At 49.6% G+C, this 26,429-nt stretch overlaps 1 protein-coding gene across 1 annotated transcript; it reads right to left on the reverse strand.

The window, feature by feature from the left end:
* Positions 1-994: 994 nt before the first annotated feature.
* RRAS2 (RAS related 2) lies at positions 995-26,429 on the reverse strand. The gene is made up of 6 exons (XM_083164656.1): positions 26,181-26,429; positions 6,334-6,421; positions 5,871-5,973; positions 3,498-3,606; positions 2,939-3,057; positions 995-2,017 (listed from the first exon to the last, which is right to left on the reverse strand). The coding sequence occupies exons 1-6, from the start codon at positions 26,280-26,282 to the stop codon at positions 1,930-1,932; spliced, it is 609 nt and encodes a 202-aa protein (XP_083020782.1). The 5' UTR covers positions 26,283-26,429; the 3' UTR covers positions 995-1,929.

The following is a 26,429-nucleotide window of genomic DNA, read 5'->3' on the forward strand; positions in this document are numbered from 1 at the left end:
AAAAATTAATTGGTGATGTTTCCATAGCAACCAATCCGATTCTGTCTATTATTTTCTAGGATGCAATAGAGAAATGACAGCCCTAATCTGGTTGTTATAGGCAACACCACCTCTTCATTTTTAGAAGCCTTAGTAAAATTTACCTCTTAGTGTTTACTTATAAAGGAAAGTGACAAAGTATCGAGAATGGTCTCACTTGTTTTAAATCGACATGAAAAGAATATTGGGGCTAATTTATCAACGAGGGATAAAACTCTGCGCGTATGGCATAGTGCTCCAGCCAATCGTCTCCAGCCGTGTGTTGTACAAAAGGACAGATGGGAGCTGATTGGCTGGTGTGTACCATTTATCATTCAAAACAAGTTTTTTTTTTTTTTTTATCATTCACAACAAGCTTTATTAATCATTGACAAAATGGGCCCCATTATTATTTTAATACTATTGTACTCACAAGTTTCTATGTAAACAGTCCCTGTAATAATGTCACTTTAATAATACTGCACATGCTTTTCATCATAAAGGACTGAAAACAAATGTATCAGGGTTATAAATAGCCTACCTGGTTATTAAAGGGGGGAGGAGACTGCTGCCTGGTCCTAGTATTCCTATTGTATCCTTGTCTGCAACGTTGCAGGCAGTCGTCTCCTAAATCATAAGTCTTACTTATAGAAACCTATGGAAGTTTTTACTTCGTGAATCTGGGACATATCACAATTATATTATGACACTTAATTAAGAGACTGAAAATCTGCATTGTTCGAGTCCTTGTAAAGTCACACCAGCACCTGGCTGATATAGCAGAATTGTACATTGATGTAATTCATCCCAGAAACCCCCCCCCCCCCTCCCTCCAACCCCCACCCCATCCCCGGTTGCAAGCAGCTGCACTCTGCAAAGAACTGAAAATACACCAACAAAATGCCAAGAGAACATTTCACATCTTATTCATTAAAAACAAAAAACAAAATACCAGAAAAGACAGAAAACAGCCACATTCCAGCATTTTAACCAATAATCTTTATTATCAGAATTTGGCAATTGCTAAAACGCTCTCCGCCTGTTCGTAAGGCCGAACTATGAACATTTCAGGTTTATCCGTCCCACGCGAGAGTTCCGCTCAGGCACTTATAGTTGCTGGACAATGAGCTCTTCTCGCCGGCTGCGCCGGAACATCTCGGCCCCGCGTCAGCGTCATCACAGAAAGGTAATCCGTGGCTGGGAGGTCGAACGCTACGTACTGGGCCCGGCGTACAGGGCCAACGCCCATGAGACCCCCAACGCAGATTCAGATTCTGTTCAATAGCCACCAGAGTTATTAAACATTTGCGTGACTCAAAAAAATAAAATCAAACAAATCGTTGCTTAATAATCTTTCCCAAACCGTTGATTTGTGAGTTGAGATTCATTGAAAAGGGCTACAAAGTGTTTAAAAAACGAAATATAAAGCTTTAAAATTGGATTGTTGAGGTGTAGAAGTGCCATCCCTGGTGGCTTCAGAGGTGCAACAGAAATAAATTAAAAACCATGAGTATGAAAAGTGTGACAAATATATAGATTAAAAACCCCCAGTGCATAATTATAAAACACAGCACCCCCCTATCAACCGCTAATGCTGCGTTCTCACCCATGACACATGATCTACCGACCAATCACCAGTGGAGGAACCGGATTAGATAAAAAGACTAAAACACTTTATAACAGTGCACGTTGAGATGGGGCACGATATGTGTAGGGGGGCGATGGGGAACTTGCTCATCTCCAGGTCTCAGGGTGCCGTCGTGTGTCCGGGGTAAAAGGCTATGGCAGAGAAGCCGCTCTGGAGGCGTTGAGGATTAAGGCCATCCTGGTGACACGCACTGAGATAGACGACAATGTTCCAACAGGATGCTAAATATTTGGATGGAGGAAGTAAAGTAATGACCAGTTCTTTTAGAAAATGACGCAATGACACCCTTTCTTGTCCTTCTCCTTCCGCGTGGGCCCTGGGGAAGGGGGGCATTCCTGTTCCTGAAACTTCCTGTACAAAGAAACATTGGGGACATAAATAATGGGAGATGTGGTCTTAATACAGATGTAGGATTATGAAATCTATTAATAAAACTAGTTACCAGCCCGTCAAAATGACAAGTCAAGTCAGCGGTTGTACGTTCCCAAAAGGAACATCAAACTGATCAGTTGAGCGCCATCTAGTGGCTGCAAGCGTGAACTGTACAATACTAGTATGCTTGTGGTTCCTTATCTAATCATTCTATGCCATCTACCCACATAGCCCAGAATTATCACATATATTTTCCAGCAGACCCAGTTATCAGTCCGACGGATTTATTCCTAAATTACAACCAGGTGGAGGGCAGTTGCCCAAGATACCGGTATGGTGTCAACTGAAAAGTTATGTTATTTAATAACAAATCAGGCAACTGACCCCCCGCTGGCGCCATCAGGGAATTAACGCGAGAACGCCCAGCGCCGTGGCCGCTTATGCACATGCGCAGTCGCGGAGGGGAGCGTGTCAATCAGAATAGGCTCCAGAGGCCGGGTCCTACCCCAAGCACACAGCAGGAACAGAAGTTTGTTGTTCTAACTCTAATCAATGGGCCCAATTCAACTGCCCGCAAATTACTGGCACCAGTAAGTGCGGCTATCTGTCACAGTGATGGCAGCTCCTGACTAGCGGATTTTTGTAGGCAACCGATATGGCGGTGAACATAAATTAGAGTGTCCGGGGCAAGATAGGGCGGCGAGGAAAGAATTCCACCGCCGCCATTTTTACACTGTTGCAACCGCAACTTGCCACCTTCACCCCTAATATGGTGTACAGGGTTACTTCCTAGTTACATGTACGGTAGCAGCGGCGTCTGTTATTGGGAGGCAGCGTGGCGTAAGAGGGGTTAATCGGCTTGTGGTTTCAGGGAGGGACAGACAAGATGGCTGCACTCACCTCACCACACGCACAAGTTCATGAAAAGCCTGATCCACATTCATCCGGATTTTTGCAGATGCTTCCATGTATGTAACTTTAAGTTGCCGTGCCAACTGATGTCCTTCTTCCTGCGTTACCTGCAAACGGCCAATGACAGACTATGACTTGCTGGAACAGCACTGAATCATGGGACGAGCCTGCTATACTAACGCCAATAGTGTACACAAATAACAGAGCACAGAAGCTGATAATGACAATGTGATCTAAGACCTGTAAGGAATGGTCATGGCCATATAACTACACCTACCCCATTACCTTCAGGGTACAGACACATAGTATACCCCATAGTGGCAAACTTATTTTCATAAACCTTTAGAATATGAAAACTAGGGCAAAATAAGTGTATGTCCCGTAACTAGGTTTCCACGTTCATTGTCCAACTTTCAAGACTTAATCCTTCATCAAACTCAACCTAATTATCTATTCCATCGTCCAAACCCCGTGTTCCATGCTCACCATCTCCCTGATCTGTGTCACCCCCTGTCTCTCTGCCCCTCACCTTTATAATGAACGTTACCTGTCTCTGGTGCTCCAGATCCGCTTTGTTCCCCACCAGGATCATGGGAAACTCATCTCTGTCTTTTACTCGAAGAATCTGTCTCTGGAATTTATAAATCTCTTCAAAACTGTAAAACACAAAACTTTATTACATAAATCACTGACTCACGGGGAACAAATCCTGGCAAACCTCAACCGGGCCCAGAGAATAAGAGCTGGTCTGTGTGGCATAATGTCAGGAACGATGGAGCACACAGCTGAGTGTACAGCAGGCATATCCAAACTGTGGCCCTCCAGCCGTTGTGAAACTACAAGTCCCATCATGCCTTGCCACAGTTTTGGTATTAGGGAATGCTAAAATGGTGGCAAGGCATGCTGGGATGTGTAGTTTCACAACAGTCTGGACATGCCTGGTGTATAGAGTCCTCTGTTCGCTACGGTTGATATGTAGCGATCACTGAACATGGTGGCTCTCCCATGTTATAATAGAACATACAACCAGACTCTAATTGTTCCAAGGGATTTTACCCAGAACAGCAGCCAAAAATCTCCCCGCACACCTAGATGGCTCATATGTTATCCCAATATGGCCGCCCGCCTGGCATCCCCCTCCTCATTGGTGTAATCCTCACAGTAACAGCTGGACACCAATCTGGGATACTGTCTGTGATTAGGGAACCTTTAACCCCTTGAGTGGTGGCTTTTGCTGGGGCAGGACACACCTACCAGGGCGGGTTCTTCCTGCTCCAGCAAAACCCACCACAGAATGTAGGAGCCGCCCCTAACCTTCGCTCCGGCGTTTGTACGCCGGAGGCTGAGCTCCCCCGCCGCCGCTGCCCCTGCCGCCAGTCACAGCAGTGACCTCAGGCGGCAGGCTCGGGAGGACTCGGCGCCTGAACCCCTGAGCGCACCCGAGTACCCCCGAACATCCCCGAGCCTACCGTCTACGCCATTGCTGTAAAAATTAATGGCGGTTGGCAGCTGGGGAAGTGGCGTGGTCAGGGAAGCTCCGGCGTACGATCGCCGGAGCAGAGGTGATGGGGGGGGGGGGGGGCTCTAGAGGTGGTGCACAACTGGACACCACTGGCACGTACCTATTCTATATTAGAGGTATGCCCGGAAATTTTCTGAGACAGCCCGCTGCGGCAGCGCAGCTCACTCTCCAGGACAGCCCGCTGCGGCAGCGCAGCTCACTCTCCGGGACAGCCCGCTGCGGCAGCGCAGCTCACTCTCCGGGACAGCCCGCTGCGGCAGCGCAGCTCACTCTCCGGGACAGCCCGCTGCGGCAGCGCAGCTCACTCTCCGGGACAGCCCGCTGCGGCAGCGCAGCTCACTCTCCGGGACAGCCCGCTGCGGCAGCGCAGCTCACTCTCCGGGACAGCCCGCTGCGGCAGCGCAGCTCACTCTCCGGGACAGCCCGCTGCGGCAGCGCAGCTCACTCTCCGGGACAGCCCGCTGCGGCAGCGCAGCTCACTCTCCGGGACAGCCCGCTGCGGCAGCGCAGCTCACTCTCCGGGACAGCCCGCTGCGGCAGCGCAGCTCACTCTCCGGGACAGGCCGCTGCGGCAGCACAGCTCACTTTCCGGGACAGCCCGCTGCGGCAGCGCAACTCACTTTCCGGGACAGCCCGCTGCGGCAGCACAGCTCACTTTCCGGGACAGCCCGCTGCGGCGGCACAGCTCACTTTCCGGGACAGCCCGCTGCGGCGGCGCAGCTCACTTTCCGGGACAGCCCGCTGAGGGAAAAAGCTGAGCCCGGAAAATTTCCGGCCATACCACCCAAGGGGTTAAACACATTTTTTAATACATTCTAGATAACCAGATTCAGTATTTTACACAAAATCCATTTTCCCTTTAATGACAGAGAAGTTACTTAGGACACAGTATTAGGGGTTTATAGAGGGCAGGATCTAGGTACAAGACCCCCTGAAACCAACCCCCCCCCCCCCCCGATGCCCTGCGATGATACATTTCTGACTAGTATTATATGGGGAGTGTTGGCTTCTATTATCTTATAAGCAGCAGGATATAAGGACACAATATCCAACATAATAACCAGACGTTCCCTCTGTCTGGCTCCCAAGAGCTAGCACTCGCTGTAAGGCTGCGGTAACCATACATTACCTCTATGGGGTTATTTAGACCTGATCTCACAGCTGCGGATTTCGTTTTGCGATGGGACTAAATGAACAAGGAATCTACAGCACTGCAGTTTGCACCCGTCTCCACAGACGCAGGAACCAAACAATTCGAAGTTACTGACTATAAAGTTACATCCAGCAGATTGAACCAGCCAATCAGATGCATGAGAAACTGTTTGACCTCCCCACTGCCCCGATCCATGATACCCCAGTTTCTAAACCTCATTAATTACAGAATATTCCCCGACTTACCTTCCTCTGTCCGTTACAGAGAACACCAGCAGAAACCCTTCACCGGTCCTCATGTACTGCTCCCGCATCGCCCCAAACTCCTCCTGTCCAGCAGTGTCCAGGACTAAAAGAAGACACACAGCCCCGTTACAGGAGTCCGGGATCATCAATGGGAACATTACTCTTCTTTATCATTCATTTACGGGACAAAAAGGCAGATCGCTCTCCATCATTCCGCTATTCACATCAACTCCAGCGGACGATCGGAACATCAAATATAAGAAACGCTGTAATCTGGTGATGCTGAAGATAAGTTTTATCTGCGCAGAAGACCGGCTCCGGTACGCACTACGCAACCGCTGCACTCAATGTGTGCAATCAGAATTAAACTGAGCATACACTATATAAGGCAAATCTGTACTCCTGTCACTTGCTGTAAGGCGCGCGGTGTAATCACAGTGTGCGGTGCGGTAGTGATACTTACTGTCCAATCGTGCAGCGTGGTCGTCAATCACACACTGCTTGGTGTAGGAATCTTCAATTGTGGGGTCATAGTCGGTCACAAAGTACGACTGCAAGACAGAAGCAAAGTGCGTCTAATGTTGTCCAGCGGGTATATAGGTGCGGAGTCAATGAATATAGACAATGGAAAATGCTGCATAATAATGGGGGGGGGGGGGGACAAATACAAATACAGAGTAACCATACTACCCCTGCCATTTGCACCCACTGCTCCACCACCCACCAGAACGGCTGGGTTTCCTTATTGTGCCACATAAAACAGCCCAACAACTCTGGAACCCCATCCTCCACCTCTAATTCCAGGAGAGTTAAATTTACTACCTGACCCCTGCTCTTATCAACACCCACCCCGTACCCCATTCAGGTTACCATGCTCATTCACATCAGTCGCTGTTACTTTCTGTAGCCTTAAAATAGGTCCATTTCTAATTAAAGATTTTAAATAAATAGAGATGAATCATCATTAACCGCCAAGATATGCGTGCAGTGAAGGGGTTAACTGCTAAGCCCATTTGTAAAGGATGTCAGTCAGGTGTAAGGAGCCGTTCTCTCCACTAGGTGTCGCCTGCTCCCCACCAGAATCTCTCCATAGAGGAGTGTGAGTATTTATATGCAGGCGTGCATGACCTCACATAACGCATGCAGCACATCACACCGCAAGAGTGTAACAGCAGCAAATCTATCTTTATCTGGCACACACTGAGCAGGTTCCTAATTATAGGCTTAATAATAGAGGGCTTGTGGTCCCTGAAAGACATCTCTAGGACCTTTAAGGTTTCCCACACTGCTATTCCCTCCCATTGTCCTTGCCCCCCCCCTCAAGGGAATGATGTAACTATATCCCTCCAGCTGTTGTGAAACTACACATCCCAGCATGCCTTGCCATAGTTTTCCTATTAGGGAATGCTAATGCAAGGCATGTTGGGTTGTGTAGTTTCACAACAGCTGGAGGGCCACAGTTTGGACATGCCTGATGGATGTGATCTTGGAACCACTATAAGACAGGCCAACATTATTACCAGGAACCTCATCGCTCCCCTGTGGAACTCTACTCCATGAATGAGGGGGCAGAACTGGGTGCATGGGCACTGCCACTCTACAACAGCTTAGGAACCCATGACCTACGCGCTGTGAGGTGGTAATGTGGAGTTCCCACTAGACTGTTCGAGCAGGGCACCGCGCCCTGCTCAGTTTTAAAATGTAAAGTGTGCCCTGCCCTTGTAGAGGTGCCCTGCCCTTGTAGAGGTGCCCTGCTAAAACCGCCTATCAAGTGCCGCTCTCACCCACGGGCCACAGCGTCTTGCAGGGGGAGAAATATGGCAGATTTTCGGGGCACCATAGCATCTCCATAAGTGCTGGGCATGCCCCCTAGGGTGGCAAACGAGACTACGCCCCTTCCTCAAGTTGGCCACACCCTTTTTTGGGAGCACATATGGCAAAGGCGTGCACAGAAGTGCCCTCTTCCCCTCGGCCCTCTTCCCTGCCATGACCTTAGAGGGAACACTATAATACTAACCGTTACATCAGCCTTCCTGCCGTACACTCACACAAGAACCAGTAGGGGTCCACAGCTCAGTGGTTCATATGCCAAAATTCATCGGCAAATAGAGGTTTCGTTTTTGTTTGCATAATACCAGCCAAAATTACCAGTTTACCCATTATGTCCATTTAACCTCCTATAGGGTAAGTCCCTAAAGCCTTAATATTTTAGGGGTTTGGGTGTGACCCCTCTCCCACGTCAGCCCGAACCGACCACACTAGATATATATGATGCAGATTCATGCCACCATGTATAGGAGAATGCGGAAATGTTTAACACTATTTTTGGGATATGTTGGGCGATATCAACCAAGAGCATCGTATTTTTGCATTACAGAAAAGCGACTGAATTGTATCTGATGCCTCAGCGTAAATGTGCGGAACAGGGAGTACTTCCATGAGCCCAGGCTGTAGATATGGCTACCGAGCAGCCAAGTGGTGCGGTGTATACCTGCCAGGCACACCATGCTCCGCCGGCCCTGGCAGCATTCCTACAATGAAGGGTTCAGCCCACAAAAGTCCCTACTGTGTGCCAGAGGCCGGTACACACAGCATTAACCTGCTGAAATATTTACTGTCCTCGTATCTCATAATGAATGAGACAAGCAATCAATCAATAACATTGAGAGCATGGACGGCGCAGAGCGCCTGACCGCCAGCAGAGCCGCACACACGTCAGACAAGTAAACCATTTATCTACTTAATTAGGAAGGGTCTGGTCTTGCATCCAGTATAAAAATGTGCGTGCCTAAAATAGCTTCCAGCTGCCTGGAGGACACAGAGATCCAGCAGCAATAATATGGGGTGAGCATTGCTGCACTCTATCAGCACAGTAATACAGCATGCACCAATGCAGGTGTTACCGGTAGCAGTGCTGTATACCGGTGACTGGATTTGTTAATGGTCTCGGAATCTGGTGCAAATCACCCACAAATAAATATCAGCAGATTCCAGCCCACCCTCCAGTTCTCGTTTACAGACTGTGTCCCCTTTAACAGAGTTTTCTGGGGAGAGCCTGACCTGCAGAAACTTTCCCACCCTGCCACCTAGTGGTCAGAGGGAGCAGCACGTCATATTTGCAGCCTGTATACACTAAAAATAGGCCTCCTTAGTTTTGAACAGGCATCGGCAACGTGTACATTTGCTGCTCTTGATGAACTACAAGGGCCTGAAAGGAAGAGCAGGTATGCTAGGAATTATAAATGGGAAACCATTGCAGATTTTCTACCTGTGTGCACACTAATCATGGGCAAATTATAATATAAGCCTAGCTTAGATGTTCAGACCTGCTATTCACAAATGACATCATAATATGGCACACAGCCTGAGAGCTATATAGTGGGAGGAGCAGGGTCCCCAGCAGCACAGAGTATATCAGGAGATGAGTGATGTGTTAGTAAGGGCAGGACTGCATGTTGCATGGCCAGTGTAGTTAGATGAGGAGGGGAATGGAGGTAGCAGGAAGCCACAGACAGCGTTAAATAGTGAGAGGAGAGGGGTCCCAGCAGCACAGAGTATATAAGGAGATGAGTGATGTGTCAGTGAGGACAGGGCTACATGTGACAGGGGTAGGTGCCGGACGGGGTCCCGACAGTCATTAACCCAACGCCAGGATCCCGACTGTTAAAACACCGACGGCCGGGTTCCTGACGGCCGTCGGCTATTTTTCCTCGTGGGGTTCCACGACCCCCATAGATGGAGAATAGAATAGGCAGCGTGGCGAGCGCAGTGAGCCCGCAAGGGGCTTTGTTGCGCTGGCCACGCTGTCTGAGACCAGGCAGTCAGGATAATGACTGTCGGTGAATCATACCACACCCACAGGGGCAGTGACATGATGTGGGGAGGGGAATTCAGGCAGCAGAATAGAGGGGCTGATTCTCAATGGGACTAATCCGTTTGTGCGGGCGCAAACCCTCGCACACAAAGGGTTCGCTAGGCTGCGATTACATGTAGCCAAGTGAACAGTTCTGAATCAGGCCCAAAGTGCACGCGGCGTCTTCATTTGGTTTTGCCATTAAATACTACATTTGTATCTGTCCATTCATGTAAAGAGCAGAGCTAGTCATACGCTGGCAGAAGCAATATGTGGATGCCAGCTATTACTGCCCGCGGGACCCCCCCCCCCCCCTCTCCAGCTCGGGTTTTTTTTTGTAGAATAAAAATAAAGCGACAGGTTTCATTTAAATTAAGCCACGTCTACGCCATCCGACATGACGTACGCAGTATATTTAGGGAAAGGCAGCTTAAGATTCCATCATCTAATTAAAGCCCCTTAAAGTTATCATGTTCTGGGAGGGGGGGGGGGGGGCTGCGGTCTACAGAGACCCTAAACGGGCAGCAGACACGGGGCCCAGCAGCTGCTGACCTAGTCCGACATTCCGTCTATGGGAGAACGGGCCAGCACACTACGAAACACAGCAAAACCACCTCAGAATGAGCCCAGAAACTGTGTACAGGTCGGGGGCTCATCCTCCACAGAGTAAAAAAACAAAAACGCAGCAATAAAACTAAACAATAAGCGCAAGGTGGAACCTAATACCAGCGGACTGATGAGAGCAAAGATTGGCGAGCGTCATCGTTTAGGTGTCGGCGAAGATGCCCGATGTTTATATCAGTAGAATTCTCATTTACACTCAGTAGCCGGTTCGCAGGCAGCACAATTATAATATAATATAACAGCAGGGGGTTTCCAGCCCGGGTTTCCCCCCTCACAGTGTCGAACGCATTCTTATTTACATACTACAAACTATTTCTGTCGCCTCATTATCTCTCAGACACGACGCCGGCTGCAGATGATTGCACAGAAACTCACGAGCTCAGTGTCACCACGTTTGGGTAAATGTACAGAGGAAATCCCTACACTCAGCCAGGGACCCCGAACGCCTAATAGTCTCCCTCCTCCCGCTTCTTAAAGGGACCCTCACCCTATTTCATTGTGCACTCTGTACTTGTCTGATGTAAAGGTTTCTGTATAACGGTGTAAGATAATCTTATTCCAACAGTCGGCAGATTGTGGGATCATCCCATTTGAGGTATAAAAGTTTTGGGGTGCAGCGTTAATATGAGCGGAGTTTAATGGGGGTGAAATGGCGACTCTGATGTGAAGGGGGGGGGGGGATGTCTTCCGTTACAGGCCAGCAAGAACGCTCAAGAGACGATGTTGCGGTCCCAGAGCGTCTTTGCTCTTATGATAAGGGAGACCCATGTCACCCCCTCAGCATGGGTATACGGCGTAGGATCGACACTATGAAGATCAAGATACTAAAGGCCGACAGGGCTAAGGTCGACTCATGGAATGGGTCGACGCAAGCATTAAGTCCACAATGGGAAGGATCAACATGAGTGTCATTTTTTTTTTTTTGACCCAACTTTTGACGTAAGTCGACATGGAAACTATCAGTGTACCGTGCTCACTCCACCTAATGCTTGTGTTGACCTTAGCCATGTCGACCTAATTCATGACAATCTTGCTGCTGGGCAAGCGAACAGACTTCCCCGAAATCTACCGGAAGGCCGCAAACCATAGGGAAACAAAAAGAGGAGGCTCAAAGTCAAGTGGTTTAATAGAAGTCTTCTGAGAGCCCAGCTTAACAGCAGCAGCAGCAGCAAGCGGAACAGATTTATGGCAGACAAGCGGTTAATGTCACCGGTGACATCACAGCGATGCAGTCACTCAGCGGCAAAGCCAAGATTCCCACAGGACCAAAATACTATGCAGCATTACTTCATAGCCTGGAGCGAGCGCCCTGTACCCCAGCCAAGTGCTCGGAGGCCGAGCGGGACCTCGGATGATTCACAACTGCTGGGGGGGGGAGAAATACCTTTCTGACTATCAGATTTCCAGAGCTCGCTGTAACGAGGATTAAGGCCGGCTGGGATCCCCAGCGAGGAGTTAGCAGGCCGCGCTGGGAGCTGGAGCCATTGACGGACACCACAGGCTGGTGCCCCAGTAGTGATGTCAGCGGGGCCGGATCTCCCTCAATAGCGATGTCGGCGGGGCTCCCTGGCAGGCCACGCCATCTTCCATCCGGAAAATGCAGCGCCCCTGCACCCTAGTGGAAACTCTATAAGGTCAACAGGTCAGTAGGTCAACAGGACAGATCGACGGATAAAAACGGTCGGCATAAAAAATAAAATAAAAAAGGGGGTTGGCTAGTTTCTTGTGGGATTTAGTGGACCCTGCATAAATGTACCGCACCCCTCGCATGGCAAACTATTATAAAATCACTATGTTCACTTGGATGGTAAAGTTTTTTTGGTACTTGTGTAGTTTCATGGCGGCAGTTACGTAGTCAGCGTCCCTGTCAGAATGAGCGTAGTGTTCCCGCGGCCAGCGTAGTTAAAAGTAGCGTAGTGTTTCCGCGAGCGTCCCTGTCAGAATAAGCGTAGCGTAATGTTCCTGAAGCCGCTTAATGTAGCCAGCGTCCCTGTCAGAGCCAGCGTACTGTTCCCGCTACATTAGACGCGTTACGCGTCCTCCCGACCTTTCACACCCCACTATCCACGGCGGCGTGGAGTTGATCTTATAAAGTGTGGCGAGTGCAGCGAGCCGCCGAGCCCGTAGCAGAAGCGTATCAGACGCTCCTGTGTCTCAGACAGATGGAGCGCCTCTGCGTCAGTGAGCGGATCATGCGGGCGCCGGCGCTGTATGAGAGGCGCTCACTAGGCGTGCCAGGGACGCCGGGAACAGAGATGCAGTTCCCAGCAACAGTGCGGTGAGTACGGTGAGTAGCTGCCTCACGGTGACACTGCGCAGACTACGCTAGGCAGCCGTTGGGCTACGCTGATAACGTAGCGTAAGCTGCCGCCGTGAAACTACACAAGTACTGTAAAAAAAAAAAAAAACTTTTCATGTCGACATATTGCTTGTGTCGACCTTTTGACCATGCTGACCTAAGGTATGTCAACTTTTTTTCATGCATTGACAAATAGTGATTGACCTGAATGGTCTCGATTTGCCCACCGCATCCCCCCCCCACATGACGGACACCCAGGGAACGCTGCTGCGGTCAGTTACTGGAAAGACGCTGCCGGGAATCACAACGGTGAGCCGACACCAAGGTGCAAAGAAATAAGTGGTGCTAACACATTATTTACACTGCGCCCACGCGCTTGTGTCAGCGCCAGTTCTCAGTTTCCTGGTTAGTAAGCTGGCAGAGAGACAATCGTCTTCAAAGTGACCACCGAGCGTGAGCGCAAAACCACAGCGACAGCTTAGTGATACAAAAACAAGCAGCGAACACGGGGAGATCACACCCAGAGGCACCAGCCAGTGACATAGCAACCGGGGAACACACAATAGAGATGGAACCTTTATCACATCACGTTGTGGCTGATGACACAAACACAGCAGCACAACTGTGCCCCACACAGCAACACAGGCAGCCAATAATAATCCTCATTGGTTTCAATACGATCCATTACAAAACGACATGATAATCAAGTCTAGGATTGCTTTAACGTATGCCGGCTAGAACACTTCCCAGTAAGGGCAAATAGTGCACACTGCAGTACTGGGATGGGCTGGAAAGCGCACACTGCAGTACTGGGATGGGCTGGAAAGCGCACACTGCAGTACTGGGATGGGCTGGAAAGCGCACACTGCAGTACTGGGATGGGCTGGAAAGCGCACACTGCAGTACTGGGATGGGCTGGAAAGCGCACACTGCAGTACTGGGATGGGCCGGAAAGCGCACACTGCAGTACTGGGATGGGCCGGAGAGCACACACTGCAGTACTGGGATGGGCCGGAAAGCGCACACTGCAGTACTGGGATGGGCTGGAAAGCGCACACTGCAGTACTGGGATGGGCCGGAAAGCGCACACTGCAGTACTGGGATGGGCCGGAAAGCGCACACTGCAGTACTGGGATGGGCCGGAAAGCACACACTGCAGTACTGGGATGGGCCGGAAAGCGCACACTGCAGTACTGGGATGGGCCGGAAAGCGCACACTGCAGTACTGGGATGGGCTGGAAAGCGCACACTGCAGTACTGGGATGGGCTGGAAAGCGCACACTGCAGTACTGGGATGGGCTGGAAAGCGCACACTGCAGTACTGGGATGGGCTGGAAAGCGCACACTGCAGTACTGGGATGGGCTGGAAAGCGCACACTGCAGTACTGGGATGGGCTGGAAAGCGCACACTGCAGTACTGGGATGGGCCGGAAAGCGCACACTGCAGTACTGGGATGGGCTGGAAAGCGCACACTGCAGTACTGGGATGGGCTGGAAAGCGCACACTGCAGTACTGGGATGGGCTGGAAAGCGCACACTGCAGTACTGGGATGGGCTGGAAAGCGCACACTGCAGTACTGGGATGGGCTGGAAAGCGCACACTGCAGTACTGGGATGGGCTGGAAAGCTCACACTGCAGTACTGGGATGGGCTGGAAAGCGCACACTGCAGTACTGGGATGGGCTGGAAAGCGCACACTGCAGTACTGGGATGGGCTGGAAAGCGCACACTGCAGTACTGGGATGGGCTGGAAAGCGCACACTGCAGTACTGGGATGGGCCGGAAACCCTTCCCGCCTTCAGAGGTAGTAAAATAGAATTTGACAGCAGATAAGAACTAAATTGCCCATCTGGTCTGCCCTTTAGAGTTAGGGGTTATTCTTTATTACCAGCTATTTATACAGCGCACACATATGCAGCAGCGCAGTACAGTGAATATTGGAACATTCACATCAGTCCCTGCCCCAGTGGAGCTTACAATCTATATTCCCTACCACATGTTTACGCACACACAGACATTGTAGGGTTAATTTAATTGGGAGTCAATTAACCTACCAGTATATTTTTGAATTGTGGGAGGAAACCGGAGCCCCCCCGGAGTAAACCCACGCAAGTACAGGGAGAATATACAAACTCCACACAGTTAGGGCCATGATGGGAATAGAACCCAGGACCTCAGTGCTGTGAGCAGTAACGCTAACCATTACACCATCCGTACTGCCCCGTGTATATAACACATGGTGGGAATAGAACCCATGACCTCAGCGCTGTGAGGCAGTAATGCTAACCATTACACCATTCGTACTGCCCCGTATATAAGCGCTGTGAGGCAGTAATGCTAACCATTACTCCATCCGTACTGCCCCGTATATATAACACATGGTGGGGATAGAACCCATGACCTCAGTGCTGTGAGGCAGTAATGTAAACATTACACCATCTGTACTGCCCCGTATATATAACACATGGTGGGGATAGAACCCAGGACCTCAGCGCTGTGAGGCAGTAATGCTAACGATTACACCGTCCGCACTGCCCCGTATATATAACACATGGTGGGGATAGAACCCATGACCTCAGCGCTATGAGGCAGTAATGCTATAACCATTACACTGTCCGTGCTGCCCCCTATATATAAAACATGGTGGGGATAGAACCCAGGACCTCAGTGCTGTGAGGCAGCAATGCTAACCATTACACCATCCGTGCTGCCCCGTATATATAACACATGGTGCGGATAGAACCCATGACCTCAGTGCTGTGAGGCAGTATGTAACCATTACACCATCCGTACTGCCCGTATATATAACACATGGTGGGGATAGAACCCATGACTTCAGCGCTGTGAGGCAGTAATGCTAACCATTACACCATCTGTACTGCCCCGTATATATAACACATGGTGGGGATAGAACCCATGACCTCAGTGCTGTGAGGCAGTAATGTAACCATTACACCGTCCGTACTGCCCCAGTATATATAACACATGGTGGGGATAGAACCTATGACCTCAGTGCTGTGAGGCAGTAATGTAAACATTACACCATCTGTACTGCCCCGTATATATAACACATGGTGGGGATAGAACCCAGGACCTCAGCGCTGTGAGGCAGTAATGCTAACGATTACACCGTCCGCACTGACCCATATATATAACACATGGTGGGTATAGAACCCATGACCTCAGTGCTGTGAGGCAGTAATGTAACCATTACACCGTCCGTACTGCCCCGTATATATAACACATGGTCGGGATAGAACCCATGACCTCAGTGCTGTGAGGCAGTAATGCTAACCATTACACCGTCCGTACTGCCCCGTATATATAACACATGGTGGGGATAGAACCCATGACATCAGTGCTGTGAGGCAGTAATGCTAACCATTACACCATCCGTACTGCCCCGTATATATAACACATGGTGGGGATAGAGCCCATGACCTCAGTGCTGTGAGGCAGTAATGCTAACCATTACACCGTCCGTACTGCCCTGTATATATAACACATGGTGGGATAGAACCCATGACCTCAGCGCTGTGAGGCAGTAATGTAACCATTACACCGTCCGTACTGCCCCGTATATATAACACATGGTGGGGATAGAACCCATGACCTCAGTGCTGTGAGGCAGTAATGGTAACCATTACATCGTCCGTACTGCCCCGCATATATAACACATGGTGGAGATAGAACCCATGACCTCAGTGCTGTGAGGCAGTAATACTAACCATTACACCATCCGTACTGCCCCGTATATATAACACATGGTGGGAATAGAACCCATGACCTCAGTGCTGTGAGGCAGTAATGCTAACCATTACACCGTCCGTGCTGCCCCGTATATATAACACATGGTGGGGATAGATCCCATGACCTCAGTGCTGTGAGGCAGTAATGCTATAACCATTACACCATCCGTACTGCCCCGTATATATAACACATGGTGGGGATAGAACCCAGGACCTCAGCGCTGTGAGGCAGTAATGCTATAACCATTACACCATCCGTACTGCCCCGTATATATAACACATGGTGGGGATAGAACCCAGGACCTCAGCGCTGTGAGCAGTAACGCTATAACCATTACACCATCCATGCGATTAGGGTGTCTGGGTTTTAGGGTCACTTGATTGGGGTAGGGATGCACTATTATATTCGATTATATATATTCTTTCTGAATACAGCACAGTGTGACACCTGGTACAAGTACAAGGTACAAGTCTCAGGGATCCAGCATAAGGCCAGCGAGTACAAACATCTGTCAGAACACCCCCCCCCCCCCCCCGCATCCTGAACAACAGAAATACATTTTTTGTATTTGATACAAGCTGAAAGCTATTATAGGGTCCGTGCAGGTACAGCATCGACCTTCAGCTGCAGTTTCCTAAGATAGGGTGCCAGGCAGAGAGCTGCGAGATCAAAGGTATACGAGTAAATATATCTCAATATTTACACAGCCAGTGACATTTCACAGTACAAAAGGGTGACACACGGTTTGTGTACGTAGCAGGATGTTAAGTCCTTAGTGTAAGCTCACACTTGTGTGTTCCCAAAGTCGGACAATACACCAAGTCAGACGGCTGGTCGGGACCGGGCTGAGGCCTGCTGCCAATCACTCCCCCCACCTTCCCAGAGGTAGCGATGACTTCATGCTCTAGACCAGTGGTTCCCAACCCGTCCTCAAGTACCCCATAACAGTGCAGGTTTCCCGAGTCACCCAGCCGGTGCGCCGTCTATCACCAACTGTTACATTTCAAAACCACATGGGTGACCTGGAAAATATGAACTGTTGGGGGTACTTGAAGACCAAGGATGAGGGGAACACTGGTCTAGAGCACAGCAGGGGGCAAGATTATCAGTGTCCATCGTGGTCACCTCAAAACCCTGGACGAAGGATTTGTCCATTTTAAGAGTCCGGTAACGTTTCTTCTCCAACCAACACCCCGCCTACCACTAGAGTTCCAAGCCCAGAAATCCCATCTGTGGGCACCGAGAACATCCATCATTCACTAGGTTCCCCTGAAAGTTGCAGGAGGGCTGCCTCCAAGCAAGAAATGGAATAGGGATCACTGCTCCCCATGCGGAACTGGCCCATATTTAAAATTAATCACTTGACAACACACTAAAGGCCCCTTACACAAGGGGGGAAATTCAGCCCTATTTCTAATACCCCCTTCACACCAACCAAAATTCCCAGGTTGGCCCCTGAAACAACCCGCGACTAGCGCTTGGCCAAATTCCCAGGAAAATTTGCCGGGATTTCAACCCTGCTAGCTAACAAGGTTGCTCCCGCGACCAGGCCGGTGTGAAAGCTACTGATCCGGGCAGCGGGTGGTGGGCAGAAGGGTCTGGGCGCTATTTGCCGGGCGGGAAGCTCTGCTGAATTTGAAAACATATTGAAAAGACTGGCCGGACGCTCTCAGCCAATCAGCGTCCGGACAGTCTTTTCAAATTCAGCAGCGCTTCCTGTCCCGCCTCCCGGCTACAAGCTCCCTGTTGTCGCTGCCTGGACCCGCTGTTGCACATGGGTGCCCTCCCAGCGCTGTCTCTCCCCCTCACACCAGAAAATGCAAGGACTAGGCTGGTGTGAACGGGGTATAAAAATTAAGCACGGAACGCTCCGTGTGTGTACCCCCCACGTGCGCCCCCGCACGTCGCTATTGCCGGGCTGGATCAGTCTAGCCTGCGGAATAAATCTAGTTCGATCGTCCAAGTTCCCACCAGAGAACACTGGGTTCGCTCAGCATGCACAGCAGGTGTCAGCGATGTGCGCAGAGGGATCTGTCCTGATCTAGATCACTCGGCAGTGTGTTGCTATCGGCAACCAAATTCTATCTATTATTTTCTAGAAGGTGCTAAATAAACACGTAGATTGTGATTGGGTGCCGATAGCAACATTCCATCTTCAATAGAACTCCCATCTTAGTTATATCCCTCTCACATCGCACAAATAACCTGGGTCTGACCCGGTTCAACATGCGGTGTGAAAGGGAATTCCGACCCGGATTAAAAGAAGAGTTAATCCTGGATCGGACCCGGGTTGCTGGACAGTGTGAACGGATAACCAGGGTCGAGCCACACGGGTCCCATTCACACTATATCCAAGAGAATGCAATAACAGCCCGGCGGCATGTTTGGGTGAGACAAATAAATGATTAAATATGCCGATTCTGCGTAACCAAGCAACGCTAACTGCGGACTTCTGCTGAAAAATGAAATGGCGCACGTTCCAGGATGCATTTCACCACACATTCCGCACAGCAAGCGCAGATGACAGCAGACGGTCTAAAATACTCCTGTATAGTGCGTGGTGAATAATAGTCCTGATACAACTCTAGTCCCTGCCCCACAGAGCTTTCAATCCAACTCAGGTAGGCTGGCAAGAGCGATATAATAATGAGAGTGGTAAATACACCTGGGACAGGGCGTAGGTTATTCTTGAGCAAGCGATGACAGGTTCATATATTGGGTGTTAAATGCAATTACAACAGGAATCAGCCGAGTGCCGTTACCACATTACTGAGGGGTTACGTCATTATCTCATCCGCAGACCTGGGATTGGTAATGTTACACACGTTATTTCACAAGAATACGGAGACAAACATGTTGTTCAGCTCTCATATAAAATAATATACCTAAAAACAAACTTTCTGCAAACGGTTATGGACTTGTGTGAGAGTGGAAACTTTGGGACAGATTCAGCGTTGCCAGCAGTGTGAAAAAGTGCAAAACCATGCTACGCTGCAGGCGGGCAGATGTAACATGTGCAGGGATTTGGGGGGAGTTATTTTGTTTCTTTGCAGGGTAAATATTGGCTGCTTTATTTTAACAGGACAATTTAGATTTCAGTTTGAACACCCCGCACGTTACATCTGCCCCACTTGCAGCGCAGCATGGTTTTTCCCAGTTCTGTGGCATTTTTGCTTTGCAATCAAAGCTGAGTAAGGCCCTTTCACGGCCACCAAACGCGGTCCTCCCCAACATTCTAGGTTTCAGGGATGTCCCTGCTTTTGCACAGATGGTATAGACAAACTGACCGAGGTACTAATAAAGTCACCTGTGCCTAAGCAGGGATATTCTTAAAACCTGCTCTGCAGGGGTGCCTTGAAGTCTGCGTCTGGGAACCACTGGTCTAGGATCAGATTTTCTCACAGTCTGTTAGCTGCTGCTGATAGTTACCACCAACTCTCCACAGCAACCAAACACTGGCTTCCATTATTACACATGCGCCTGGCAGCTCAAATCTCATTTCTGATTGGATGTCGCAGCAGTATGGGGTCATTAGGTAGTGTATGTCTAGGTCAAAGTCATTAGATTGACAGACAATATGTTGATGCATGAAAAGGTTCAACATGTTTTTTTTTTTTTTTTTACGACTTTCATTCTTTACGGTCACAGTGGGTTCAGAGGGTGAATAATACAATGCGCTGACTGCACTATTTTATTCTCCCTCTAGGATGGGGTCCAAGCCCACCTAGGGATGCTTGGCACAATGCCACATTCTTGGTACCCCTCCCTTGTGGGTAACAGGAAGGGAGGGGGTGGGGTAAATCAAAGTGCCCCCAGTACTTTTTAAAAATAAAACTTTCTCCACTTATTTTTTATTAATTATAATTGCCCCATATCTCTAACTACAATGGCCGCTGTATGAGTTTTTAATTATTTACGATGGCCCTATACTGTTCTTCATTCATAACGATGCGGCAATTGTGAGCAATTACTGTCTCTTACATGTTCCTGTAGCGCTGTGATATCAGTAAGTAGTTCTTGTTCTGTTGATAAAATGTAATTAAAAAAAAAACTTAAAATTTAATTACATGAACTGTTTAGACAAAGGGGGAGATCTTCCCATAAATGTCTGTATGCCTGCCAACCTAACCCACAGCTAGCCAACTAGGAATCAGATCAGCAGGTCCTAACCTTTTTCTCTCCTGTACCCCTTGATTTGGCTGGTCATTTATGATTACCCCTCCTCTCAATATGAAATATCCACAGTACTTACGAGTGGAGTGGAAGCGAGCGGTATGCCTGTCCTTAAATTTAGTAGTAGCGGAGGAGTAGTGTGCGGTCAGGAATCGGGCCCCTCTGTGTCAGGCTGTCTCTGGTGTTCCTAATAAGGCCGGTGGAATTAATGCCGCTGCTTTTTCCACCCGTGTCAGTGCAGAGCAGGTGATCGGTGATGTCTGAGGGCAGCGCGGGTAGCTCCAAGTGGATTGGGGGTCGGGCAAAAGCACGAGGAGTTGCTTATGATGCGGCAGACGGAACTGGAAGTGATGCATCATGGTTCGTCTCCACGACAACGGGAGACATATTCTTCTGCCACTACCAATATTATTTTCAAGTACCCCCAAACAGTCTGCAGAGTACCCCAGAAGATCATAAAGGACCAGGACACTGTCAAGTAGTAGGTCATTATGGAAAGAGGGGGGTGAGAATGTTTTTATTTCCAAACTGTAATATCGCCAGTTTCCTCCAAAACCCAGCCTGCGATATAGAACGGTCAAAACAAAAAACGCACATCTTTGCCAATTTGAGGGCAGGGTATATAATACTTTTACCATGGAAACAGATTTTGTATAATGAGACGGGGGCTATTCAATTGTCCGTGCCAATAGGCTAATGCCCATCACATATTGCGGATGGGGGCACAAAACGCAAGGATTAGCCTGGCAAAGCTGCTTCGCCCATCTAAAGAAAAAAAAAAATTCTCTAATTTGGGAAGCATTCTGTTGTCAGGAACAATGGGTCCCCATGGAACTCATGAGAAAGCAATTGAATAGCTAGCGTCCCTTTTGTCTGGCCCTAATCGATGGTCAGCAGCCGTTTCAAACCTGCACAGAACACAAGTCCTAGATTTACTCCCAACTGCTTAGAAGCCGTGTGTGGTTTCACAGTCACCCGATCACTCTCGAGGTGACACTTAAGACCCCAGGCACGTTCCTCTGACTGTGATACTGTAATAACGGCTTTATTTTGGGGGAGAGAGCAAACAGTAGTCCGGGCAGCCATTTGATAAGCCGCACCGACGCGTGTCAGTACAGGACAACGCCATATACACATCCCTCCAGAGTTACCCTGATAGGACAGATTCAAATCTAATCATCACCAATAATCCCTCAGATCTGACTAGGAAGTCAACCCACGCACCTGGGAAGTGTCAGCAAGCTCCTTGGAAAAGATCAATGGTTGTTTTTATGTATCATATCTAGTATACGTCTCAGTTCTAACATGCCCGCAGACGTGCCCACTTCCGCCATTGCTGAAATCAAGCCAAACCATCGTGATTTGCAACTAAGCAGCGCCACACATCCAGCCAGTGTCTTTTATCAAAATATGCCTCAGATAAAAGGGGACTACTAGCGCCGACATTTCATGTACAAATGTGTGCGACTAAGTCGCTAACCGACGGCGCCATGCCTCCCGCCACGTATAGTTACGCTTGATCTGCAACTTTCTACTAATTCCATTGCGATAAAAGTAATAATCTGGTGTCTGGTACACTGGGAGCAACTTTGGGGGGGGGGAGGGGATCTTGAAAGTACTTTACTGCTGCAAATAGCGTTGCCACGGGATATTCTGTAGGCCTCGATGCCGGTGTCTTTTTCACAGATATCGTCTCTTATCGGGTATTACACAATAATGATAAGCAGCCACGGAATCCGCTATTCTTTTAGGCGCGATGCGGGCGTCCGTTTCCCCCCAATTCCTGCTCTTATCCAGTAAAATGCACACACAAAGCATAATCTCCGGTAAAGCCGCCGGACCCGCCATAACCCATAGGTTTTCCTGGGACCGTGGGTCCATTTTCAGACCATAAAGATGGAAGCTAACTGGATAACGCGATAATGCCTATTGGTCATCCGAATCGTGATATTTACAGCTGAAAATGCATTGGGGCTAATAGGATACATGCTCTGTATCCAGATACAGGAGGACTATAATAAGATGCTATATTTAGGAATGCAGAGTACAGGAATCATTACTCGAACAAGCGTTTATTCCAACTTTAGGGCACAATTTCTGTGTCAACTGTAGTAGTCAAATGTTTCTCAGAGTTTCGGGGGGTGAATCTAAGGGCAGATTCCATCACATTCATTAAGAAGTACACAGGAGATTTGTAGCTGTCAAATGGTTAAATTATGCGTAAATATATTGCATTATCCGTAATGACTGCAGTCAGGTGCCGAAAGCCCACGGAACAGGCGGTAAGCTTGCAGACGCGGCCAGTATCCCATTTATAAAGCAGTCACCCTCCGCTACCTATAGCACCAATTCCCAGCTGGTAGGCCTAATGTCCCTGTACCGCCAACTATGCAGCTAAAAATGAAAACACAACATGAGAGGACAGGGGGGGGGGGGGGGGGGGGGTGCGGATCTTGTGACAGGTCAGCAAATGACAGCCAGAAACAAACTGCCTGGACAACAGCTGTGTCACATCCAACCACAAGACAGCCATGGCGTCACACTCTGGACTGGATCGGAGCTGTGGGGGGGGGGGGGTTTGGGGGGACAACGCTCTGCTCAGAAATAATTAACACATTTCGCTACCACTCCTTACCACTGTTCAGAAATTACCTACGCCAATCATAGTAAATAATCACACTTATTATTGGTGCCCGATGGGTGATATTCAGCTGTTCTGAGAGTGCGGTGGGCACCTATATGCACTGACTAGATGCGTAAAGTGGCTAAACCCATGCAAAGTAGTTATTACGGTGCCGAAACTGCATTATTGGTGCCCAAATGCCTAATGTATTAAAAAGAAGAAATAACGGGCACCCAATGGCAATAAAACGGAATCTCTCCCGTCGGGTGCCCTTTACTTGCGGGCACCTAGAAACATATGCATTTCAGATAGTCCCAAATAGTGCTACTTAGTCGCTGATCAGCACCAGAACGAGCCCCTGGGCGATGCAGTGAAAGGGGGACAAGCATTAAAGAACACTTGGCCCTATGGTTCTTTTGGGATGCGGCCGGCATCCCAGCGGCCAGATCACCAGTGCAGGAACGTCGAAACGATCCGGTACCAAGGAATACTCGCATCCATAGACCTCTGACCTTAAATGTTCAGTCCAATTGGCTCCATCGACCAATAAAGATCACTGGCCCAGCGTGTACCATCAGAAGAGTTTTTTACTACTACGCACACCCAGCACAGAACGGTTCCTGACAATTACTGTACATTTTTTGGAACGTCAGCAAAGGTTCCAACACAACGATCGGTCAGAGTGAACTTTCACAACCCAGCGCGCTGCCAATACATTCTGTTTGATTCAATCAACATGAAAAGGTGCAGCGATACGCAGCAACAGCATCCTGCTGTGGTGACTAATACGCCCGCAGAGGGGCCTTGGCAAGTGTATTTATGTAGAAAGCCCCGTATACAGACCAATAGGAAGAAGGATCCGATAACTCCACAGGATTAGACTATGCCCCACTTGGATCTGTTTTCTGTGACAGAACGTACTATGCCCCCATGATAAGGGCACCTGTGAACCACATGCTCAGCCGCACCCTGTAGAATGTAGGGTACAGGACTTTGTGGGTGCTCAGGTGGCGAGATTGTGGCACAGTATTAGCGGAGGATGCTCGTTGTGTGTGTGTGTGTTGGAAGTGCTCTGATCTCACACCTCGGTGTTAAAGTACACAAACAAGGGAGTGGAGTAACCGACAAGATCAAAAACACCTGACCACAAAGGCTTACAATCTGCAGAAGACGGAAAGGCGCTCATCCATTCATACAGCCTATGCACAGGGCATGGTCCCAGTGTTACACAAGGTGATGTAAACCATAGACAGGGCATGCTGAGACCAGTAGTGTAAACTATTTAAACAAAATGCATTTTAGTGTCCTCGTCGTCCCCCCCCCCCCCCCCCCCCTCTATACTGAGTCCCCCTGCCGCAGAGTGGGGTGTACAGATTATGCAAACCCCTGTAATTACGACTGCGGTGTGCACAAACATGTTTCATCACATTGATTACACGTGTTACAGTAATTGGGTATTACATGCGTGTTTGTCTGGATTGTTACTGTAAGCAAACGGGGAAGGTTGACAAGTTTGTAAGTTACCAGTGTGAAGCTGAAGGGTTAAATGCACGTCTATAGTGGGAGATGGAGCGGAGATCGCTATGGGCTGGGGGATGTTCCCCACACTTATGAAAGTGAAAGGGGGATATTGGACCATATAAACAGAACCTGCTGGGCCGGAGGAATCCGACGCCTGACACTAAATACAGAACACACACAGGGCACCCCCAACAGTAGGGTGCGGGGCAATACCAGCACAGTAACAACAGGGGTACAGAATGATTCTGACTGCCCTTTGGTATAGCCCTGTACCCCAAACACTGCCAGTCAGATTACAGCCAATGCCCCCACACAACCCCCCAATATATGACCCCAGGTCACCCAACACCAGTACATTTACAACCCTAGTGGAGAGCAAGGATTACATTCCTGCACAGCCTCCAGTACGACAAACATAGGACTGCCTAATACAGACTAGTGTGGCCCCTGGGGCCCCAGCACCTCCATGTAACCAGGCTATTGCATGTCTGACACATTCCTGCACAGCCCAGTGACCCCAGGCCCCCTAGTAGCCCAACTTTCACCTATAGCCAGTATATACTGCCCAGCAAAGCCTAGTGTGGCCCCTGGGGCCCCAGCACCTCCATGTAACCAGGCTATTGCATGCCTGACACATTCCTGCACAGCCCAGTGACCCCAGGCCCCCTAGTAGCCCAACTCTCACCTATAGCCAGTATATACTGCCCAGCAAAGCCTAGTGTGGCCCCTGGGGCCCCAACACTTCCATGTAACCAGGCTATTGCATGCCTGACACATTCCTGCACAGCCCAGTGACCCCAGGCCCCCTAGTAGCCCAACTCTCCCCTATAGCCAGTATATACTGCCCAGCAAAGCCTAGTGGGGCCCCTGGGGCCCCAGCACCTCCATGTAACCAGGCTATTGCATGCCTGACACATTCCTGCACAGCCCAGTGACCCCAGGCCCCCTAGTAGCCCAACTCTCACCTATAGCCAGTATATACTGCCCAGCAAAGCCTAGTGGGGCCCCTGGGGCCCCAGCACCTCCATGTAACCAGGCTATTGCATGCCTGACACATTCCTGCACAGCCCAGTGACCCCAGGCCCCCTAGTAGCCCAACTCTCACCTATAGCCAGTATATACTGCCCAGCAAAGCCTAGTGGGGCCCCAGCACCTCCATGTAACCATGTTATTCTCTGCTTAACACATTCCTGCACAGGAACCCCACCACAACTCCCACCTGTAACCAGAACATCCCTGTGTAACAGAGTCTAGTGTGTGGCCCCTGGGGCCCCAGCACCTCTGTGACCCCCATTCAGCTTACAGTTCCTTGCACAGCTATTGGCCTCAGGGCCCCAAGTTACCAACAGCCCAGCTCCCACCTATAAGTAGCAGGTTACTGAATACCAAAGCCCAGTGTGGCCCCCGGGGCCCCAGCCTATGCCATGCCTACTCACAGTCACGTTGGCCCCCAGCGGCTGTACCCACCTGAATGAACTGGATGGTGAGCGCGGACTTACCCACCCCGCCTCCTCCTACCACCACCAGCCGGTGCTTGTCCTGCACCGAGCCGTCCTTCCAGCCGGCCATGCCCGGGGCGGGGGTCCCTGCGCCGCCGCCGTGATATACAAATGGCCGTCTGAGGGGCCGCCGGCCAGCTCTGCCGATGTGGGGGCGGGGACTCCCCGGTATGCTAATAGCGCTGCATATTCATGAGACGGGGGCAGGGCCTCCACC

This window comes from Crinia signifera, chromosome 11, assembly GCF_055691185.1.
Source record: "Crinia signifera chromosome 11, ASM5569118v1, whole genome shotgun sequence".
NCBI lineage: Eukaryota > Metazoa > Chordata > Amphibia > Anura > Myobatrachidae > Crinia > Crinia signifera.

Bases quoted from the DNA above. Each gene is read 5' to 3' on its own strand.
- RRAS2 (XM_083164656.1), bottom strand. From the start codon at position 26,282: ATGGCCGGCTGGAAGGACGGCTCGGTGCAGGACAAGCACCGGCTGGTG. The intron at 5,974-6,333 runs GTAAGTATCACT...GTCTTCTTTTAG, and splicing joins CCACGCTGCACGATTGGACA to TCCTGGACACTGCTGGACAG. The intron at 3,607-5,870 runs GTAAGTCGGGGA...TGTGTTTTACAG, and splicing joins TCTGTAACGGACAGAGGAAG to TTTTGAAGAGATTTATAAAT.